Raw genomic sequence first — 22639 nt, 5'->3', positions numbered from 1 at the left:
GGTTGTTCTTATTTCCGACTGAAATTTTACTATTAATGCCACAAAGACGGCATGCATCTGTATAACTGGAATTCCCCGCAGACTGTGCCACTTTTTTTGGAGCCAGGGAAGAGTTTTTTCCATCCCACATTCATTCGACTCAACTTAGTAAACCTTCAAAATGTTGCAAAATTCACAACACAGTAATATGTATTCATATCATCATCCCTGATCTGACAGGTTTTTTCTCAGGGGAGGACATTGTTAATTGATTTGATCAACCGAGGTGCCAAACTGGCGGCCGCGCCCCTTGAACACAAGACAGAGTGAAGCTGTTACAGTCTCCCTATTTTTTCCGCCAGCCGTGCCCTCCACCAGCCCTACCCACGGCATTTTGTACTCTCTCCAGTTTCGCTCACATCAAGAGACCAAGATGGCGGTCCGTTGAGCTCAACGATCGACATCTACGATCTCATGGAAAAATAGGGGACTGTGAACAGTCTAGCTCCTAAAACAATGGCTTGGGCTCCTAACTTTTGAAGTGACGAGCCAGAAGGGCTCCTGAAAAATTTCCTTAGGCAACAGCCATGATTATTGTGTGTTTCTTTATATTACCATATTGTTCTTTGCTTGGTTTTGTTTTTTGGCAACATGGAGGAAATTTTACTCTTACCAATTGTTATTATGTTGTGTCCCTGAGTCCCAGACAGGCGGTGTGGCAGTGGCGCAATGTGAGCTTATTTGAATTGGCTTCTTCTGCATGGAATGGCCCAATGACAAGGTTTAAAAAACAACATATTTACTGGGAAGTAGTTTCCAAATATAACCCAAATTTTAAAACAAGCAAGTTTCTCAGGCAGCAAAGACATGACATGCACAGGACTATGCATGTATGAAAAAAGCGTGACTTTCTCTTGCGTCAGTAACATTTGAAACTTTATGCAAATTCAAGGCATCGCAACAACATGATTGTTATCATACTTATTCAAGCTGCATGCATGCTGTCTAAAGGCCTGTCCAAATGGGAAATGTTTGGCGACCAAACATGAAACAATGTTTGGTGACCAAACATGCTGATGTTGAAGTGAGTGGCCAAACGGTTAAAACAAGTTTGATCAAACACATATCAAACTCCACAAGCAAAGAACTATGGGCCACAAATTACCCAGCGTACCTGACTCACCGGTGAGATTTCAGTTATGGCAGAATGGGGTTTTCCTCAAAAAAAGAGGAATGCACAAGGGAAACACATGGGATTTTGGTGTTGAGAAAACCATTCATGCGCTTATCACAACATACTGGTGATGTAAACGGGGTATAATTTATGAAAGCCATTCACTTTCAAGTTCCCTTGATTACCGTTTGTTTAGAAACAAAACATTTTTGCGGCAAAAGTTCTAAAGAAATTGACAACATCATAGCGTCTCATTTGTTTATACATGCAATCTTTGTGGTTCAGTGTGAGATTTGAATGAAAGTTGTCTTCGCTCACAGATCGTGCAAAAGGAAAAAAAATGGTGGAACCCAGGCTAACTACACCGTAGTTTCGATTTTTTTCTACACGGATTGTTTCTTCAGGAACTTCGTTTTTGGAGATGTTTTGTGATTGTCACACAATCTGCTACCAGACTACGAAGTTTAAAGGTGATTGAAAGGGGTTTTTTCTGTAGGTGACATGAACATGCTCAAGGTTAGCTCAGCTCAGGTTCATTTGTGGCTACGTAATAAGTTAGTATGTTCGATATTATTTTCACAGCGTCAGCAAACATAAATCCAGATCTGGTCTCAGCTCTTCGAAAAATAAAGATACTATATCTCTTCCCACTATAGTGACTTATCTTATGGATAACATTGCAAGCAAGTGCTGAGTATGTCAATGACCAACACGGCACTGTGAACAGATAGCTTGACATGTAGCAACTTCTTGTGCATTCTTGCAGCTTGCGGTAAGATTCATAAGTTCTTACAGGAAATGGTTTCATACTCAAAACACAAAGAAAAACAACGGAGAATTCAAGAAACGGAGCTTCAAAAGCGTTTGGAAGCTTTAGAAATTAAAATTAACAACTGTAATATGGATGAACAGTTAAGTGCTGAAATTGAAGATTACGACAACTTAAAAATCGAACTTCAACATATCTATGAAGCCAAAGGGAAAGGTGGAATCTTTCGATCTAAAGTTAGGTGGGTTGAACAAGGTGAAAAACCCACAAACTACTTCTTTAATTTAGAGAAAAGGAATTTCAACCGTAAAGTAATTACAGAAATAAAAAGAGAAGATGGCAAAATACTTGTTGAAGAAGACGAGATAATGAAAGAAATCGAATCCTTCTATGAGAATTCATATACTTCGCATGACGAGGATAACAATGAGGCCTTTAATGATTTTGTGTGTGATCTGCAAACTGATAAATTAATAGACAAAGAAAGAGAGGACCTAGAGGGTTACATAACGATAGAGGAATGTTCCAAAGTCTTAAACACCTTCCCCACTGGTAAGTCGCCTGGAGATGATGGTTTCACGGCGGAATTCTACAATTGCTTCTTTGATTTGGTGAGTCACGACTTAGTAAATAGTTTCAACACTGCATACAAAGAAGGAAAGCTGTCGATATCTCAACGCAGAGGTGTAATAACTCTTGTGCCAAAGGACAATTCTTGTTTGTCAGAACTTTCAAATTGGCGCCCAATTACACTTTTAAAGTTAGATTATAAGATCACGTCAAACATAATAGCAAAGAGAGTAGAAAATATTTTACCAAGGATGATCCATCCTGACCAAACTGGCTTTGTGAAAGGAAGATATATTGGTCAAAATATAAGGTTGATAAACGACATCCTGGAACAGACCAAACTACAAAATATTCCTGGAATATTACTTTTACTTGACTTCTGGAAAGCATTTGACACCATCAAATGGTCCTTTATCCAGAATACTTTAAAACTCCTTAACTTTGGTGACAGCATCAAACGGTGGGTCGCCACTTTTTATACTACACCTGAAAGTGCGGTTCTGAACAATGGATTTTCCACAAATTATTTTCAGTTATCAAGAGGGGTTAGGCAGGGTTGCCCTCTGTCACCTTACCTTTTCATCTTGGGAGCTGAAATTTTAGCATGTAAGATACAGCAAGACAAACAAATATAAGGAATCAAAATCTTAAACTCCGAAGCCAAGACAAGTCAATTTGCCGATGATACATCATTAATTTGTAGTAGCCTCGACTCTGTTGAGAAAGCAACTCAAGTGTTAAATTCCTTTGGGAATGTCTCCGGTTTACAATTAAACCCCACTAAAACCAAAGCTTTGTGGCTTGTCCCTTGGCGTGATAGGGAAGAAAAACCATTTGGATTTAAATGGCCTAAAGAACTGGTCTGAGCATTAGGTATCTCCATATCGTATGATGAAAAGCAAAATAATAAAAAGAATTTTCAGGGTAAAATCGAAAAATTAGGCTCTAAACTAGAGGTTTGGCGATCTCAGAATCTATCAATACTAGGCAGATGCCTAATCACAAAATGCCTCAGTATCCCGCAGTTAGTCTATTCTATGTCAATTCTAGATGTTCCTACAAATTGTATCCCAACCATTAATACATCTATTTTTCAGTTCATTGGGAAAAAAAGGAAAGATAAGATTAAGCGTCAAGTGATGTATCAAAACTACGAAAAAGGAGGGCTGCGTGTTCCAAACGCAGATGTAATGACAAAATCCTAAAGGCTAGCTTGGATATCGTGACTTCTAGCTAAAGATGACAAAAGAAACGAGGTTTGGAAAACAGTCCCATACCATTTTTTTGACATGTACGGCGGTCTTAATTTTTTGTTAAGATGCAATTATGATTCGAAGTTTCTTGAGCGGACTGGTATGCCTCAATTCTATAATTCAATGCTGCAATTCTTTCTTGAACTAAAATCCTCCTATGAATCTGACCTTGGACAAGACTTGGTCTCATTTAACAATAAAGAAATTCTTATTGATCAAAAGACTTTTTTTACAAATCGTGCTTTCAAAAAGGAATTTTCCAGATACACGACCTCACAAGTAATGGCACCTTTCTTTCGCATGGTGATTTTACCCACAAGTATGACTTAAAATGCAATTTCCTACAGTATTTACAAGTGGTTTCAGCAATACCCCGGCGACTTGTTGAAAAAGCAAAGCAAAACCTGGATGCCAAATTTACTTTTTCACCAGAAAACAGTTTTTTCCAGCTATCACCTTCAATAAATGAGAACCTTCTGAAAATGAAGAGTAAAGATTACTATTGGTTTTTTCAAAACAAATTAGATGCATAACTTAAGGCGCCTGGAAAATGGACTCGTGATTTGCAGACTAGTGATATAGAATTTAATGTCTACTTCAAAAACCTAAAAGGTATCTGCAAAGAAAATAAACTAAGAGAATTCTACTTTAAATTTCTACACAGAATCATTGTAACGAAAAAGGAATTATGTCTGTATGGTATAGAATGCAACAGTGCATGCGTGTACTGTCAGGAGTCTCACTCAATAAGCCACTCATTCATCCATTGTCGATGGTCAAAAAAATTTTTCTCTGAAGTAATTAAGTGGTTTAATAAGGAAAATGACACCTCCTACTCACTTAACACAATTGAATTACTCTTTGGGAAATTATCAAATGAACCTGACCCCGGTTCATCCCAGAAGATGTTAAAAAAGCTAAACTATGTCCTTCTGTTTGCTAAATACTATATTTATAACAATAAGCTTAGTTCAAAACAAGGAAGCTTGAACGAATTTACTAGGAAACTGGAATTCAAGTATCATTTAGAAGGATTTTAAGTCAACATACAAGTGTAATTATGCCTCGAAATGTACAGAAAAGGGAATTGTAAGTTAAAGAAAAAAAAACGTTTTCTGATCTGCACAGTATTCGCTGTAAAAAAAGCAATGATAGCTTATTTTCCCCGACGAGACATCGTATGTATGTAAAGCAGTATAACATAGTTTAATGTAGTCTATTTGAAATGTAGTGTAAGTTGTGTAAAGTAGTGTAATTTGGTTAAGTAAATTATATTGTAATATAGTGCTATGTGGTTGAAATAAAGTGTAAAAAAAAATTAAAAAATAAGTTCTTATAGGTACGGCTTCTTGCAGTTAAATTGTCAATTTCTTGGGGCTTCTTGCGGTTAGACTTTCAACTTCTTGCGTTTCAAAAGCTCTTGTGGGTAAACAGCAAAAACACGACATTTTTACTTCTTCCGGCGGTTTGCATGTTCTTGCAGCCCAAGGACTTCTTACGCCACTTCTTGCACTTGCCTTATTTTAGGGCTGTACTGTAACTTTTAACAACAACAACAAGCTTTATTACCAAATAGACAAAAAGTTAAACTTAACAATATAATATATTAATAAAGCTAATCGAACTGAGTAAAACTAAGTAATGGTTAAGTAAGGGAGGTAGGACTTGGCGCTAAAGCTTGATGAAAGCAATTAATTAGTCAATAAAAAAGAGACGAAAAGAAGAAATAAATAAATAAATAGATAAATAAAAATAAATAAATAAATAAAATGAATTAACAAATACCAGTTGAAAACTCATGAACAGTAAGACTGTAAGATGTTTAGCTTGACTTTGTTTTTAAACGTTTTAAGGAGGAGGAGTTATAATCCTTCAGGAAGTAGTAGACGTCTGCACCTAGGCTATGGGACTGGTGACAGTGACGGTGACAGGAGGGAGCAACAGTGACACTTGAAGAAACCTAGTGAAAAATGATTTTAGATTATACATTCAAATTTTGCTATTGTGTAGACCTTTTCAGTCCATCCATTGGCCTAAAACCTTACTCAAGCTTGAAATGTAATGATAGTGACAGTGAAAGTGTTCGCCATGTCCCTGATATCATTTTTCCTATACGCTGAAATGTTTAAGCCAAGGGCCATTTCAGTTTTCATGTAATACATCAAACACAAAGACCATGTTTGACCACATTTCCAAACACTGAAAAGAGAGTTGAAAATTTGACACGCAGCGGAGTATTTTGGACGAACTTGTAAGACCTTGTCATTGGTTTGAATACATGTACGTGAAATGGAACACACCAACAATTTTGAACTTAAAAAATATTACTTCAAAGAAGAAATAGTCTCTCGCTGGTTTTGTGAAATATATGGTGATGGTGAAGTTTGTGATGATAGCATTAGTGAGAGTGATGGTGACAATGCTGATGACGGTGCTGGTGCCTAGATGCTTGTGTTGATGGTGACAGTGCTGCTGAGATTGCAGTGCTGGAGACGGTGGTGGTGATGGTGCTGGTAACTGCTGGTAACAGTGACTATGGCAGTTAGGGTGAGGCTAATGTGAGAGTGATCGTATTGGTAATGGTACTGATGAGGGATTGGATGATCATGGTGGTGCTGGTGCTGGAGAGGGTGCTGATGAAAGCCTTGATGAAAATAATCTAATTTTTTTTCCATCATGTCCATTCCAGAACGGTCCATTTTGTTCGATTTGTGAACATGTTGATTAACGACACAACATTTCTTCTGGATGAGTCTCTGGATTCACTAAAGAGTATCAATGAGACACAGCAGCTGATGGCTAATATTGCAGAGTGGGAGTCCTTACCAAGAGTAAGTCACTTGTAGAACTTACACTGTCACTGATAATTATCTTCATTACCAGTGCCACCTACCTTGGACTTAGCTTACTGCTAGCGTTATGGTATTTGGTAATGTGTTGTTGTTTTAGCTTTGAGTGATTTTTGGACTTTTTTCTTCTCATCACAATGTTAGTAAGGTCTCCTATGACCTTTCTTTACCACCTACAGTAGGAAACTGACCTAGTGTGTTTTATTTTAGTTCATTTATTAGGCTATTCCTCTATGTCAGATTCTTATCTAAACAGGTGAAAAACTATACAGGACAGATATATATATACAGTGCAGCTCAGATATAAGCGAACTACGCATACGCGTATCATACGAGCGTATTTTGCGTATACGCGTATGTCAATACGCGCACATATACGCGTATATACGCGCATATACGCGCATATATACGCGTATATACGCGCGTATATGTCTCTTTGTTATGCATTCCCACAAGTTTCTTTATGTGAAGCATTGTTAGTCAAACAAAGGACATTATGTTTCTTGAGAATGAAAATGGCTTCAAAGCGAAATTTGCATATTGTTAAAACGTCAGTCAGTCAATAAAAGCTATCATATTTCGATCACTTCGCAAATTCGCCGACAAACTACCGTTTATCAACACTTGATCTTAAGCTACTAAAAATGGGAAGAGAATTGATACAGTCGCTTGAACTCCCTATTTTAACACGTGAACTTTATGTTCTTACAAGTAAAGATCTGTGTTTCGGCACGTGTCGGCAAGTCGTTTGCGAAATGTTTATTGTCTGAATTAGCGTTCTGAAGATCCTAGTCGAAAAAATGATATCTCCGGTTATATTTGATACAGATCATGCATTCAAATGGTAAAATACTCTTTCCTTGACGAAAAAATTGTTTATCAAAGTTTCTATGGTGCGCCGCTCACGTTTAGTTATTTTTTCTTCAAGGAAAAGTTGTGTGTTTCGGCACGCTTTGGCAAGTTGTTTGCGAAGCGTTTATTGTCTGAAGATCCTCGTTGAAAAAATGATATCTCCGGTTTTATTTGACACAAATCGTTCATTCAAGCGGTAAAATGCTCTTCCTTTTACCAAAGAATTGTTTATCAAGGTTTCTATGGCGCGCTGCTCACGTTTAGTTATTTTTTCCTCAAGTAAAAGTTCTGCGTTTCGGCATGCGTCGGCAAGTCGCTTGCGAGATGTTTATTGTTTGAAGCTTTCCGAAGACCTTGTCGAAAAAATGATATCTCCGGTTATATTTGACACAAATCGTTCATTCAAACGGTAAAATGCTCTTTCTTTAGCCAAAATAATTGTTTATCAAAGTTTCTATGGCGCGCTGCTCACATTTAGTTATTTTTTCTTCAAGAAAAAGTTCTGTGTTTCGGCATTCGTCGGCAAGTCGATTGCGAGATGTTCATTGTCTGAAGCGTTCCGAAGACCTTGTCGAAAAAATGATATCTCCGTTTCTATTTGACACAAATCGTTCATTCAAACGGTAAAATGCTCTTTCTTTAGCCAAAGAAATGTTTACCAAAGTTTCTATGGCGCGCTGCTCACGTTTAGTTATTTTTTCCTCAAGTAAAAGTTCTGTGTTTCGGCATGCGTCGGCAAGTCGCTTGCGAGATGTTTATTGTTTGAAGCTTTCCGAAGACCTTGTCGAAAAAATGATATCTCCGGTTATATTTGACACAAACCGTTCATTCAAACAGTAAAATGCTCTTTCTTTAGTCAAAATAATTGTTTATCAAAGTTTCTATGGCGCGCTGCTCACGTTTAGTTATTTTTTCTTCAAGGAAAAGTTCTTTGTTTCGGCATTCGTCGGCAAGTCGATTGCGAGATGTTCATTGTCTGAAGCGTTCCGAAGACCTTGTCGAAAAAATGATATCTCCGGTTCTATTTGACACAAACCGTTCATTCAAACGGTAAAATGCTCTTTCTTTAGCCAAAGAAATGTTTATCAAAGTTTCTATGGCGCGCTGCTCACGTTTAGTTATTTTTTCTTCAAGTAACAGTTCTGTGTTTCGGCATGCGTCGGCAAGTCGCTTGCGAGATCTTTATTGTTTGAAGCGTTTCGACCTTGTCGAGAAAGTGATATCTCCGGTATCTGACAAACCGTTCATTCAAATAGTAAATTACTCTTTTCCTGACAAAAGAATTGTTTATCGAAGATTCTATGGTGCGCCGCTCACATTTTGTTATTTTTAATTTTCTTCGAGGAAAAGTTGTGTGTTTCGGCACACGTTTCCAAGTCGCTTGCTTGGACCGTGTTCAGACTTTGTTTCGAGAAGATGTTATCTTTCGGTTGTGATGTTTGCTCCATGAAGATGGGATTGTTGAAGCGTGTATCCCCGGTTCTATTTGACAAAAAAAAAATAGTACATTTTTGATTTAACGACAAAATACTCTCTCTTTTAATCAATATTCAGTCAGTTAATTTCCAGTCAAGTGCCCAATTGCAAAATGTTAGTTTCAGCTAACATTTTGCTTAGTCTGTAGGCATACGCGCGTACACTGTGTACGCGTATTCAAAATAAAGAAAACTCTTTCTCGCTCTGTGGCAAGCTGTCAAGCCATTGAAAACAACAATGACCTGATAAGAAAAGAAGAAACAATAGGTTAGCTCATACATACTAATCAGGCATACGCGTATATGCTGTATACGCGTATGTGCGTATATGCATACGCGTATGTGCCTATATGCATACGCGTATACGCGTATTGGGCTGACGCGCATTACGCGTATATTTTGGTTCGGATATATCTGAGCTGCACTGTATATGTTATTTGCCAGCTGGAAGGTCTGTATAGTGAAAAACTGTGACTGAGGTCTTGAAAAAGCATTTTCAAGCCTGAGGTCACAGTTTGCACTATACGGACCAACCCTAAGCCAGCAAATGTTTATTTTTTTCCCGCAGTAAATTGGTTTTACAGGTTGCAAATGGGTTTGTTTACGCAAATTTATCATTGAATCGGCTTCGACGCAGTCTACTAACAATTTGTAAAAAACTCTTTGCAACGAGCGAGTATCTCAGATAGTAGACAAAGACAGATTTTTTTGTAACTACTTATGTTAGTTGCATTTATTTCACCAGTTAAGTTCTCCAAAATTGTTTCTGCGGTGTGAAATTTCGTGCGAAGGTTGAAGTTTTACTACAAAAACAATTTCTGTCAGTCGTTGCTTTGAAATCAGACTTTTCTACCATAAATTGAATAGCAGAAACCGAGGAAATTTGTTAAGTGTATTCCACAGAAATTCTCCTAAATACAGCAACGATCAGAGAGGTAAACTCAAATGAAATTGACTCAAATTTTACAGCGAGATAAAGACAGGATTACACGCCATTACAGCACCAAGCTACAAACAACCAAGCAAACTCTCACAACTTCAAAACACTCAATTGAATTTACTTACACTGACTTTCCTTGCCATTTTAAAGGGAACAGAGATAAACTTGCATTGACTAATCATTGATGGATGTGTAAAAAAGGCAAGATTGACGATTACCGCTAACTCTTAGGTGCAAATTTTAGTCAGAGGGGAAAAAATCCGGCCCATTGGCCATATCGTAAAAAGCTGGACCAGTCACGTGCATATGATTAGCCAATCAAATTCGAGGATTTAGGATTCTGGCCCGCCCAGATACTGGAGAAAAAAATAAAGTTATTTATTTCCGTCTTACAGGACATGCGTACTTCGCGTCTGAGACAACTAGCCACAGATGAACGACAGTGCCGTTCATACCTGACTCTGGCTTCAGAGACGCTGGACATGATGCTGTACCTGACTAAACATGTACAGGGACCTTTCCTTAGGCCTGTAAGTTGAACGAACTGTCCAAGGTTGTAACTCATCTGCCAATTACAAAATCTTTGTGTGATGATTTTAGCAAAATGGCCGTAGCGATAAATTGAGAGTTCAGAATTGGGGATAGGGAATGACGTCATTGAAATGATGACATCATTTTCTAAAAATGGAATAGTGACATCATTGGGGTGGGGTGTTAGGGCGTTGAGTCTTATATTGGAAGAAACACATTTTAGCAGGGTATTTTCATAACAGAATAAAAATTTAATATACTCTTTCATTACTTAATTTTTCTGCCTGGGAAATACTAATGATGTAGGTGAAATGGAAGTTGTAAGAGTGTTAACCGTAAATTCAAGTTTACACTTTGAGTAGACACTAAGCAGAATAGATAACGCCATTAATAATATTACCCAGAAAATTTGACTGATCCTTCTTAAGTCTTGAAAACAAATAGTGTGATTAGGATCTTCTTTAGCACCTTGGGCCAAAGTCTATATGGATCATGGTTTCGTCTTGTATTCCTCTGCCATTATAAGAATCTATGATTGCAAACAAATCGATTTCTATTTGGTGAATTCACTAAATAGACAGAACGAAACTCTGTTTGTTCAAACCCAATAGAGTTTTTCCTTGCTTCTTTGTTATTGCTATTCTTAACTATTTACAACTCTTGGAACTCTGACTTGTGAACTTATTATTACAAAGTGCTACCGGTAACTTTGCTCTATCAATCCGGTCATGATCCAGTACACTAAACCACACTGTGTACTCAGAGCCTTATCGATAATTCTGTTTACAGTGGCTGCGAAATCATTGGTCATTTATTTGAATGTAACTTTGAGGTAGCATAGATAGTCTTACATCCTATAGTAACCTTCTTATCCATCTTCTGAGTGTTCTCTGACTGTTTTTGGCACCCGCTGTTCTCTAAATAGTCCATTAAGTAAGAACTTTCATTTATCCACCGTTAGTTCAATAGCCTCTTTCCAGTTGAAACCCTATGTGTCAATAAATTGTTGTTTTGTGTTCATTATTCGTCTGGGGTTGCGTTCTTTTTTTAAATCATGCATCCATGTTAAATGTTAGGACAAAACTTTCCTTAACTCCTTTCTCTATACAGGAAGCATGCCATATTCAGCTTTTATGAGTGCTATTTCTTGTGAGTCTCTGCCACATTTGTAGTCTTGCACTAACTCCTCCAATTGTGTGCTATGTCGATTTGTCGCTTTGTTTAGAATATGTGACCTAGCGTGTTTGGTAGCATTAATATCCTTCTCTTCCCCCTCTCCTACGGTTAGAGATTTCTCTTCATCTTCAATACTTTCTTGGGATCTTTGCATCTCTGATTCTTTGTCAGATTTCACTTCCTGACCTTGTAAGGTTTGACGATAATATCCCGAACTTGAATTCATGATGGTTCACCCTTTAGATCCTTCAACTGATGATTAAATTACTTTAGTAATGACCTCATGCCTCTTATACCCAAGAAGTGAAGCAGTTGTACAACACTATTCTGTTTTTAGATTATGATGTCATTGTCTTGATGATGTCATTCCATGGGGACCCACCCCCTGCACCCTGTTATGGTATCACTCAACTGACAGAAAAGATACACTCAACTTATACTTTAAACGATACCTAGTGAAATCCTAGTTACAAAGGAACGACTTCTAAACAATGCAGTCTATCATCAAACTAACTTGAGCCTACTGCTGAAGCTTCAGTCACCACTGACACAAATCCATAGTAAACGTCGCTGTCTCCAAAGAAATCTCCTCTCAAACCACTTGACTTTAAATGAAGTTCCTCAATAGCTCTCAACAGTTCTTTTGATATAGCTTCTTCAGTCGGTCTCTGCCAACAATAACCACTACCATGCTTGTCCTTAAAGTCCGTAAAGTTATACTCTAGAATGTTCTTGAAGCTTCTAACACAACTATTTATGTAGCATCACATCGTAATTACATCATTAAGTAGAATGTTCTTAATTGTTTCATAGCGTGACAGTAGAACGTAAGTGACTAAACATTCTAGAAATTACCAGAAACTTAGTATTTACAATTGCTCTCCATAACAACCCAATTCTCAACTCTCAGTTTATCACTACTAATACCTCAGTGCAGATCCTTGCATCCCTCTCTGTGTTTATCACTATCAATAAGACAACAGACACATTCTCGTCAAAAAAGCCATCATCCTGTTGAGTCTGAATTATATGATTAGGAAACGAAAGTATGTATTTTTGATTTAAAACTTTAATTTCTTTGTAGGAGTTAATTGATCGTCTAGCTGCCATGTTAAATTTTAACCTGCAGCAACTATGTGGGCCAAAGTGCAGAAATTTGAAGGTATGACATGATAGATTAATTCTTAATAGCGGAGCTCCGGCGGCCCAAAGGGCCGCCAAGCGGAGCCCCATACTCATATAGGAAAGAAAAGGAAACCCATGAGTTGATTTTCTCATGGTTATCATGGCTAGCGGTATTGCTCGTGGGCGCGTACGCACGACGGCGACGACGACGGAGTCGCGCAACATGGCGGCCATACTCCAAATAATAGGTTGACTGAGACATGCAGCCTTGGTTTACCGTGCACATCTTTGATATTGGACATCTATGTTATGATCAGGAGGGAGAGGTCAACTTTCCTTGCGTAGCCATGCGATTGCGCGCCCGATGATCTTGGCCATTATGACGTCACTCGTGAGCCGGCCCGTGAAGTTTCAATGGCCGCTAAAAAATGATACCAGAAAAGCTTTTCATCTGATGATTGCTCGAAGGATTTGAAAGAAAGCGATCAACAGACCACAGGAATAAGACAACCTGTTAATATTGTGCCCAAAAATACTTTGGTTTTCAAAAACTAGATGTCAGGAGGCACAAAAACACGCAAAATTTCGAGATCGCTCAATTGAAAACGCGACTGAAAAGTGAAGCTTTGCGCCCGTTTCTTGGGCGATATCTGGAGAACCCAACAATGAACAACGCGAACACAAAAATATGATCTATATATGGTTTAAAATATTTGAGTGGTGATGAGAACGAATCATTTAACATATGCATAAAAATGATCAGTGGGTTTAAACCCATTATTTTGTGGACGATAGCGTGGAGGACCTGCTGATCAATACTTTATTCAAAACCCTCGAAATGTGAGAAAGTATATGATGGAAAATGCTCCCTTACAAAAACATTTGAACTATCAAGTCATATGCTGGGTTGGAAAGTAAATAATGTACCAAGGAATTATTTTCTTTTGCTAAATTATCCGCAAAACCATCAACGACAACATTTAATTTTCTTCTGCGAGGCCAACCAACTGACACAAGCCGAGCAGACGTGGGGATATTTTAAATGGTAAAATGATATAAAATCACTGTACGGGAGACCTAGATGAAACGGATGATATTCAGAAGAACATGAACGAGGCCTCTTGGCAGAAAGGTGCTTTATTTCATGTCAGTGTTTGTCAAATATGAGATCGGAGCAGGATCTGTTTCCTCGGGCGTCCACATGCAGTGCAAAGCTATTTAATTTTCCTGTCTCGCTGCTTTGTTCTAACTTTTTTACATATATCTCACTGTGTTCACTCAAACTTGTATAGACTGTGAAAGAAAACTGTGTAGGATGTTATAAGGAAAGAACTGAAAAATACAGAATCTGGTTCCAAGCAGTAAGGAAAGAAAATATGAACTGGGACATTTCCTATGCTTAGCCACTGACAATATAAGAATTAACCCATCCAGGAGAAACTAAGCCAAAATGACTTATTGCCAAAACAAAGAGTTCAGTAAGGAAGGTTATGACAAAGCTGGAAAGATCAATATCAGGTGATCTCTTATTATAACCAAACCCCTTGTTTTCTAATAGTATCTGTCTTGAGGAACTGTAATAGCTTTACTGCCTCTAAGTTTGAAATGCTAATCAGGTATTTTCTTTATACTTTATGCTTTTAGTTTTCATCATAAATCTTATGAAAATAAAGATAGCTTAAACAATGATTTTACATTAAGTTTAAACTGACCTAGAAAGAAATATTCTAGAGAAGAGTATCATAGAGGTTGTACTTGTAAACATGAACCCCAAGCCTGATTTCTCCCCAGCTCCATCCATCCCAGGTTCCCTGTTACTTTTTACATTGATGAGTTTATTATTGGCTTCAAGAGAATGATAAGCGTACATTTTCAGCAAATAACAAAAAAGCACACAAGATTGGGTTTTAAATGTTTAATTGACAGTACAACATTGACAATAAATAGATAGCTTTCTATGGTGGTTGCATGTATTGTCAGAAATGGGGCCTACTTGAATGGTCTTGCAAAGGTAGTGGAGGATGGTAACCTAAGGTTTAAAAAGATCAAATAAGACTTCTCTTAATATTCACCAGTTGAAAATTGGAGTAAATGTTTATGACCTCCCTTCCCTCTTTGGTTTTTACATCACCCCAAACTCTTTTCAACAGAAAATGTAAACTAAAAGATAAATTTCCTAATGTGATCTATACATAAAGAACAGTTACAATATTGTTTTGGAATGAAAATAAATCAAACTTCAAATTCCTAAATTGTTGATCAACTGTGCCAATTTTGTAAACATAATAAGATCTAGCAATAGGAACTCAAGGAGACCAGAGTTTGAAACTCAAGTTTTGTTACATAAGCATACATGATTCCAGCCGACAGTGAGGCCCCTTATTTGGTCTTAGGTAACCAACAAAGCCCTCACCCCAGTGACCCTGGACAGGCTAACTTTCACCATTTTGTTGAGAAAGTAAAACACAAGTCACCCTTAGCAACATAACTAGGGTAACCTTGGTAGGCCTGATAACCTTTTTTCATCAAAATACTATGACTGGCCTACCAGGGGCAACTCATAGTATGAAGAAATCAAAATTAACTTGCAAAACCCCACAGTGATCAAATGACTGAAAGCAAGCCAAAGGAAGAAGGATAACTGAGCACTGGAATATGAAAAAAGACTTAAGTAATCCTGGAGAGACAACTTTGTTTCATATACACACTTGATAAAGTTGCCTCAGAAGGGTCTGATAGGGTTGTCCCTAGTACCCAAGACCGTATAAATGGGGCCTTATACTCTCTCCTCTGCAGAAGCTCCCTAGGGGAAAATTTAATATACTCCAAACTACCAGCCTATGGTCAAAGCAGCACAAAAGAGGCCTATGCAGAGGAGAGAGGACCTTGTATGGCAATATGGTTAAAGAAAAGTCTTACAAGATTAGACTGCAAACCATGGGTAAAATGTAGACTGCAGGATTTTTAAGAATATCATATTCCCATTTTCAATTATAGAGAGATCGAGCTAACCATACACAGGCTAACCTGAGCTGTATATTTCAGGCTAACCGGAGCACTTAGCTCTCTATAAAGGAAATGGGAATGCAATACATTTCTACAAAAGTCTACAGTCTGCATTTTATCCTCTGTCTGCATTTTAACCACCGTTGTGCAGTAGGCAGGCTTCAAGTCTTATTCAAATAATTAAGCTCAAGTTCTTGCTTGTGAAAGTTCTCATTTCCATCATTGTGGATAGCATTTCTGTTTGCTAGGACTGTTGCAGAATATGTGTCGAGCACGAGATAACAGATATTTCATACTCAAATGGACTGATCATTTTTACTGCCAATCCTTCAAAGTCATCTTCAATTACCATGTTTTCCTATACATATACGCTATTCTGTGACCAAGTTACATGTTTCTTCAGGTTACCGATCACGTAAAAAAGGCAATTTTACAGGGCGAATAGTGAAAATTTTGCCCCACATATTTCCATCGGAGAGCGATAGCTGTAACACTTTAAATACACTTTATGCAAGATTTTTCGGTTAAAATTAAAATCTACTTACCTCTCAGGAAAGAAAAATGATAATTACTCCTTGAGATCCAACAACAACACCATTTGAAGCTGGAATGATTGGAGAAATCTGCCTCAAAAAGTTGTATCAGCGAGAGGAGACGACGCCATTTTCGAAAATTTTGTGCATTTGCGCGCTTCGTTCGCAGTGATGTCATAATGGCCATGATCATAGGGTCAGGCAAATCTGACGTGTTCACCTCTCCCTCCTGGTTATGATCAATTGACACCTGTCAAAACAAGGTATCCGCTGACCAGTATCACGTGACCATATCGCGGGCTCAAGTTTATAGCTCATCGAGGTCACGTGTTTTTTTGAAGCTGACCGCTGACCAAGTGCTGTTTTTGGTTTGGATCGCGGGCTCATGTCACGTTAACTTGTTGAAAACAGGCCAGGATTGTTCGGAAGCCAGTTAACGTTAACCCAGGATTAACCGAATTATAACTTTTTCTTCTGTACAAATATTTTTTGCTGCTTTGTTTCGTGTATATGGTGATTATTAAAACTCAAAACAGAAGGCCAAACAATATACAGACAACCTCACCGCAAAGTTACTACACTCAAATCAAAATTAATTCTACCTTTTCCTGGGTTAGCTTAGTCGGGCTCTGAACAGCCCGGCCCAGGAACTACGCTTTTAGGCTGGCCTAAATCTATATATTAGTGCCCAATGTTGACATTTTTTTTCTCCAACAAATCTTGTTCATATGTCAACAACTAGTTCTCTCTCATAAGGAATTTTATTGCCTTCATTGCTGAAGCTCAGGAAGGATATAATTGTTCTCTATGTACTTAATACAGACAGTAGTGCCTGTCTTATCCTTAGTCATCTCTTATGAGATGATGGGAAGACGAAATATTAGCTGGCAGGACATCCATCCCTCATTTCCCACATCCTGGTAGTGATGCATTGGTGTGCTTTGATACATTTTAAACCCATACACCAAGTGCTGTCCACCTTTGGTAGGCAGATACATCTCCTTCGTAAGTAGGCAATTGTGGTTCTGAACACAGATCAATAGTGCAGTGCCATATTCTCATTGTGGTTTCTATCTGGCTGCAGGTTAAAACCCCTGAAAAATATGGATTTGAGCCCAAGAGTCTGCTAGATAGACTCACACAAATTTATGTGAATCTTGACTCAGATCAATTTGCACAAGCTGTGGCTGGAGACCAGGTAAGAAAAATGAGAAAACAATGTCATCACTATGTTACTATGTTTCAAATGAACTTAACTTTGTATCAAAGAAAACCCATGTACAACTCATGTTGGTAATAAAAGCATGGATGACACTATCACAAAATCTCTATTACTGTGATAGAGGTATTTTCAAAAATGGTATTTTCAATGTATTTCTGTGAGGAAAATCAGTGAAATCAAGGCCTGGCATGAATCATGAGGATGGTAGTATCAAAAAGGAAGACCCCGAAAATGAAGACCCCCCTACAAAAAACAAAGACCACCTACGAAAATGAAGACCCATTACAAAAACGAAGACCCCCTACAAAAACTCCCTAGAATTTTTCTTAGAGCACAGCATTGCAAAATACCAAAAGTTTCCCAGTCAAATCACTGTATTTGGAACCTCTTGTAAGTGACCACCCCTCATAAGCAACTGCGACCACTTTTAGAGCTGAAAGTTTGAAATTTTGTTTTTAACCTCCCGTAAGCGACCACTTGACAGATAATAAAGCGAAATTTGGATAATAAGGTGTTGTAACATTATTGCATTCCTGGGTAGTACTGAATTTTTTCTCGAAATCGATTTTTCACATGAATAAAACTTTGAAAATCTAAAGATAATATGCGCATACACTGTACTCTATCAGTCATAAAAGAGTTAACCTAAATGTTTTAAAATTACCATATGCTAATGAGGCAAAATTTTGACCCGATATGTTCTAATCTCTCGTAAGCAACCACCTTGTGTAAGCGACCACATAGGCTTGACATTTTGGGTGGTCACTTACAGGAGGTTTGACTGTACAAACGCAAATGTAACGGTTCCTCTTCGTAACAAGTTTGAAATAAAGAAACTGACACGACTAGAAACGAGTGAAGGCCACAGACCAAAAGACATAGCATGAAATATCATAATACTTATAGTGGTATTATTTCAACATTTGCTCTCATTATTCATGTATGTAACAAGATGTGGTCAAGAAGGGATGTCAATCTCCAATCGAGAAAATCTCTTTAATAGCGTTCCAACGAACACACTGTTGCTGGTCTTATGATCTCACAGGACTGTGCCTTATTTCTAAATCAAATGTCACATGAATTCAAGATAATGCAATCGTAACAAACTATTGTTACCTTATTGGTACTAATTCTTGCGGGCACTTAATTGCGAGAAAAAAAGGTCGGCATATTTCACAGGTCTTCATATGGGGGCCCATTCTGGTCAAAATAAATGTTTATTTTGCACTTGTCAATGGACTTAATTGTAAGGTACCAGTTATTATTTGTTTGAATATGTAAAAATATTTTTACCTCTGTTGAATTAATTTAATTTCCATAAATTATTTTCTTTATGCGAAGGGATTATTTTTTTCCTGCGGAGAAATTATTTTTTTATGCCTTTTTTTGTTTTTTTCTATAGAGAATTAATTTTATATCCCTTTAAAATTTTTTTCGGAATAGAAATTACTTTTATATACCTTTTAATTGTTTTTTTAAGGTCATATTTATTTTATCTACAGAAATAGATTTTGTTGAACGAACCTAGAATTATTTTTGTGTTTTTTGTCCCACACGTCTTTGCGGCAGTGTTCTCAGCCATGTGCTAACAACATGGCGGCTCGTCAACAAAGGTCACATCGAGTGGTGTTACGAGAAAGAAATGAACGTGGGTTCGCACTGTTTCTTCAGAATCTTAAAGGCATTCTCAATATTTTGGCTAATATTGGTGAACAAGAGTTGCAGACAGACATTCTTATTGAAACAAGGTATCGATTATTGGATGCATTGGGTACCTTGTCTTTTCTAATGAATGATTTTGCCGGCGGTGTTACAAATGTAACTGATATCCCTTCATCTGCACTTCAAGCCCTGTTCAGGATATGAACCATTCATTAACACAGTTAATCGCCTTATTGTCTAGTCAGATTGAAAGCCGTGACAATGCAGATTTTTACGATACACTCGAGGTATCTTATTCTGCTCCGCTGAATCTTGCACAGCCAGGACGAGGTCGTAAATGCTATGAAATAACCAAAGATCAAGTGGAGCATTTACGATTACTTTTTTTCTTGGGAAGCAATTCCTGGCATTCTCCAGGTTAGTGTTTCAACCCTTCAGCGGCGACAAAAAGAATTTGGTTTGAGTGATTTGGCCTTCTCAGATATATCAGACAATGAACTGGATGAAATTTACAGAAGTATAACTGGCAGTCCAACAACAGGACTTCCAACTCCTAACATTGGAAGAAGGCGATTTATAGGTGCACCAAGGAGTAGAGGCTTGAACGTTCAGAGATGGAGAATCAGTGAATGTTTACGACGAGTTGATCCTGTTGGAACTGCCTTACGCTGGAGAATGACCATTCATCTTAGAAAGTATTATGTACCAACCACCAATAGCCTATGGCATATAGATACAGGACACAAATTAATCAGGTATAAACTGATAACACATGTCTGCATCAATGGGAAGACCAGGTTAATTTTGTATGCTGCTTGTCGAGACAATAACAAAGCAGAAACAGTGCTTTCTTTATTTCAGAATGCAGTGCAGAGATGGGGATTACCCTTGCGAGTGCATTCAGACTATGGTATGGAGAATTATCTTGTTGCTGCTCATACGACACAACATCGCGGACCAGGAAGAGGCAGTATTATCACTGGATCGTCTATCCATAACTCCAGGGTTGAGAAAACACATCGCGATGTTTGTTCAGGGGTGTTAGTATTCTATGTCCGCATTTTTCTGCAGTTGGAAGATCAAGGCAACTTGGATGTCCTTAATGATCTACATATTTTCAGCCTACACCATGTCTACATTCCAAGAATAGAAAATTGTCTAGAGGTGTTTGTCAGGCAAATGAATAATCGGCCAGTGTCAACTGAAAGGAACCTGTCACCACTTCAAATGTGGGAGAAGGGTATGCTAGAGAACTTACATTCTGGACATACTGCATTAAGTGAGGCTGAAATTGACCACTTTGGAGTAGATCCAAATGGTGTGCAAGCAGTAGAAGATAAAAATTACCAGGTAGAGATTCCACCACCATTAATCAGCCTTTCAGATGAACAGCTTGTACAGCTACCAGATCCTCTTTCAGATGATGGAAATGGTGGAAAAGATCTCTTCCTGCAATGTATTGATATCATTAACATGTTTCTGACCTCGAGTGAAGTCTCTTGAGGCCTAAATGGAAGTACCAAACAATGCCACTATAATTAAATTTTTTTCTCATCCATAGAAGCAGATATTCAGGGCAACAAATTCACCAGTTTCCTCTTTAACTTCTTGATCATTCAAATTTAAACATTATTTTGACAAGATGTTTTGCTGTTCACAATTTTTTTAGAGGTGAGGGGGGTAATTGCCCTCCTGCCTGCCCCCAATATGAAGGTTCATCCCTAATAGGTTTTCTAAAGGAAAGCAGTTGGAAGCAGTTTTCCTGTGGTTAAATAGATTAATCATTTGATCTGCCACAAAAGCGATGCAGTTTTTTATTTGCACACTAGCCAAACATGAATTTCATTAACAAAAAACAAGAGTTTCAAATCAAGTTGTATCCATTATTAAAATGCCATGCTTTGTCAATATCTTTCTCCAATTTTTGTTATTGACATCGTTCATAGATAGATGGATCTTTGAATCATAGATAGAACAGATCTCTAAGCTTCTCTATATCATTGGAATATTAAGTTTAATTATCCCTAGTCACGGGCTTTTCCAGTTATAGATTTCAATAAAATTGAGTGGTGATGCTCCTGTTTAATTGATGTTCATAGATCATTGCTTTGATCTGTAAATTATGCCTGTATTGCTAATAGAAAACTCAGAACAGATTTATTGCATTTAGTTATTTACTTTTATTAACAGCAACATAAAATGAATAACTTCATTCAATTTCAGTAATTATTGCACTGAGGTCAATCAAACCTAACTACTTAAACTGCCAACAAGAAAGACAACAGTGCCTGTATATAAACCCGTCAGTATATATGGAGGTATAGAACTTAAAACTTAAATTAAGCTTGCTTCAACTTAAATTTATTGTGTGGCAACATTGTCAAGTTCAAAATATTGATGACAATGAGTCTTGAATACAGGAAAACATTGATGGAACCTTAGCTTTAAGTATTTTCTGAGCCACCAATTAAATTTTTGTCTTTTCTTGATTCTACAAATAGTGCATGCATCTGCATAAAGTAATATAAACTGATGCATTAAATCTTATTAAAATGTCAACTTAAATCAATGAACCATCATTTTACCCAAAAAGAGTATTGAAATAAAAGCTACTGAGCAACATGTTACATATCAAAGTTCACTTTTCTCCAACACAACAGAGTCTAATAAATGGACAACAATTAGAAAATGGACATCACAAAATTGTACCTTCCTACAGTTTTGAAAAAACCCATAAAGACCAAAAGAACTCAACCTGCATAACTCAATGTTTGTCAAGAAAAACAGCACTTCATTAGCACTTTAAAGTCAAAAATGGCAATATCAGCCATAGACTGCAGGCTATTTACTTCTTGCCAAAGTAGCTCTGTGAGAATGCTAAGTCATACAGAGCAAATAATCTATCCACAGGAGGCAAAGGAACTTTCTCAGTTGGCCTTGGAAGCTCGGGCAAGTTGGTACAGGTATGAGCTAAAGGGAGGAAGCCACCCTCCACAGGTGGGTGCTGCTCTTCCCTTTGTTCTTCCTGCTGCTTATCATTCTCTCCTTTCTGCTCATCATTGAGTCCTTCCTGACTTGCAGCTTTCATGATTTCTTTGGGTAGTATAAACTCCAATGATGGCGCAAGGCTGAAACCAAGGACAGGCTCCTCTGCTGTACCTGTTGCAAACTGAAGTATGTGACTCAAATCAAGGGTAGTCTGCCCACACATCCTCCAAGAAGCTGCCACTTCTCAAACATACTTGACAAAGAGTTAATAAACTTTTTCCTTTTTCAGTGTATTGAAACCCTCCTCTGAAAAGGTAGGCTTCAAAATCTGAAGCAGCATTTGCACACTCAACTTACTCTGTGCTTGAGGTCTCAGGAGATGAACCAACATTGGCAGTTCCCGAAGAGCTGACAGCATTCCAAGCTCTTCTAGTCCGTGCTGAATTTGGCAAACACAAGGGTCAAAACACTCTCCCAAAAAACAATTTGCTGCAGAGTGCTCTCCTCTACAAATACAGGCAATTACCCATTTTGA

The 22639-nt window shown here is 37.7% G+C and overlaps 1 protein-coding gene, 1 long non-coding RNA gene and 1 pseudogene across 4 annotated transcripts in view; 1 reads left to right on the top strand and 2 right to left on the bottom strand.

Annotated features, from left to right (window-relative positions):
• The window catches only part of LOC110057937 (ubiquitin conjugation factor E4 B-like), a 320893-nt gene that overhangs the window by 249403 nt on the left and 48851 nt on the right, over positions 1-22639 (top strand). For all 3 annotated transcript variants that reach the window (XM_089283777.1, XM_089283778.1, XM_089283776.1), the window contains 4 exons: positions 6435-6576; positions 10257-10391; positions 12653-12730; positions 17317-17430. In XM_089283777.1, coding sequence (XP_089139903.1) covers positions 6435-6576; positions 10257-10391; positions 12653-12730; positions 17317-17430 — 469 coding nt within the window. The remainder of the gene's footprint in view (positions 1-6434; positions 6577-10256; positions 10392-12652; positions 12731-17316; positions 17431-22639) is intronic.
• LOC149116755 (uncharacterized) lies at positions 14594-16396 on the bottom strand. The gene is made up of 2 exons (XR_016205781.1): positions 16245-16396; positions 14594-14722 (listed from the first exon to the last, which is right to left on the bottom strand). It is a non-coding gene; the product is annotated as an uncharacterized LOC149116755 (long non-coding RNA).
• LOC149116754 (uncharacterized) overlaps positions 22370-22639 on the bottom strand; it is a 1628-nt pseudogene continuing 1358 nt past the window's right edge.

This window comes from Orbicella faveolata, unplaced genomic scaffold (genome assembly GCF_042242905.1).
Source record: "Orbicella faveolata isolate gen_17 unplaced genomic scaffold, um_ofav_v1 contig_12, whole genome shotgun sequence".
In the NCBI taxonomy this organism is placed as follows: Eukaryota; Metazoa; Cnidaria; class Anthozoa; order Scleractinia; family Merulinidae; genus Orbicella; species Orbicella faveolata.
This window is presented reverse-complemented; position numbering and strand designations above follow the sequence as displayed.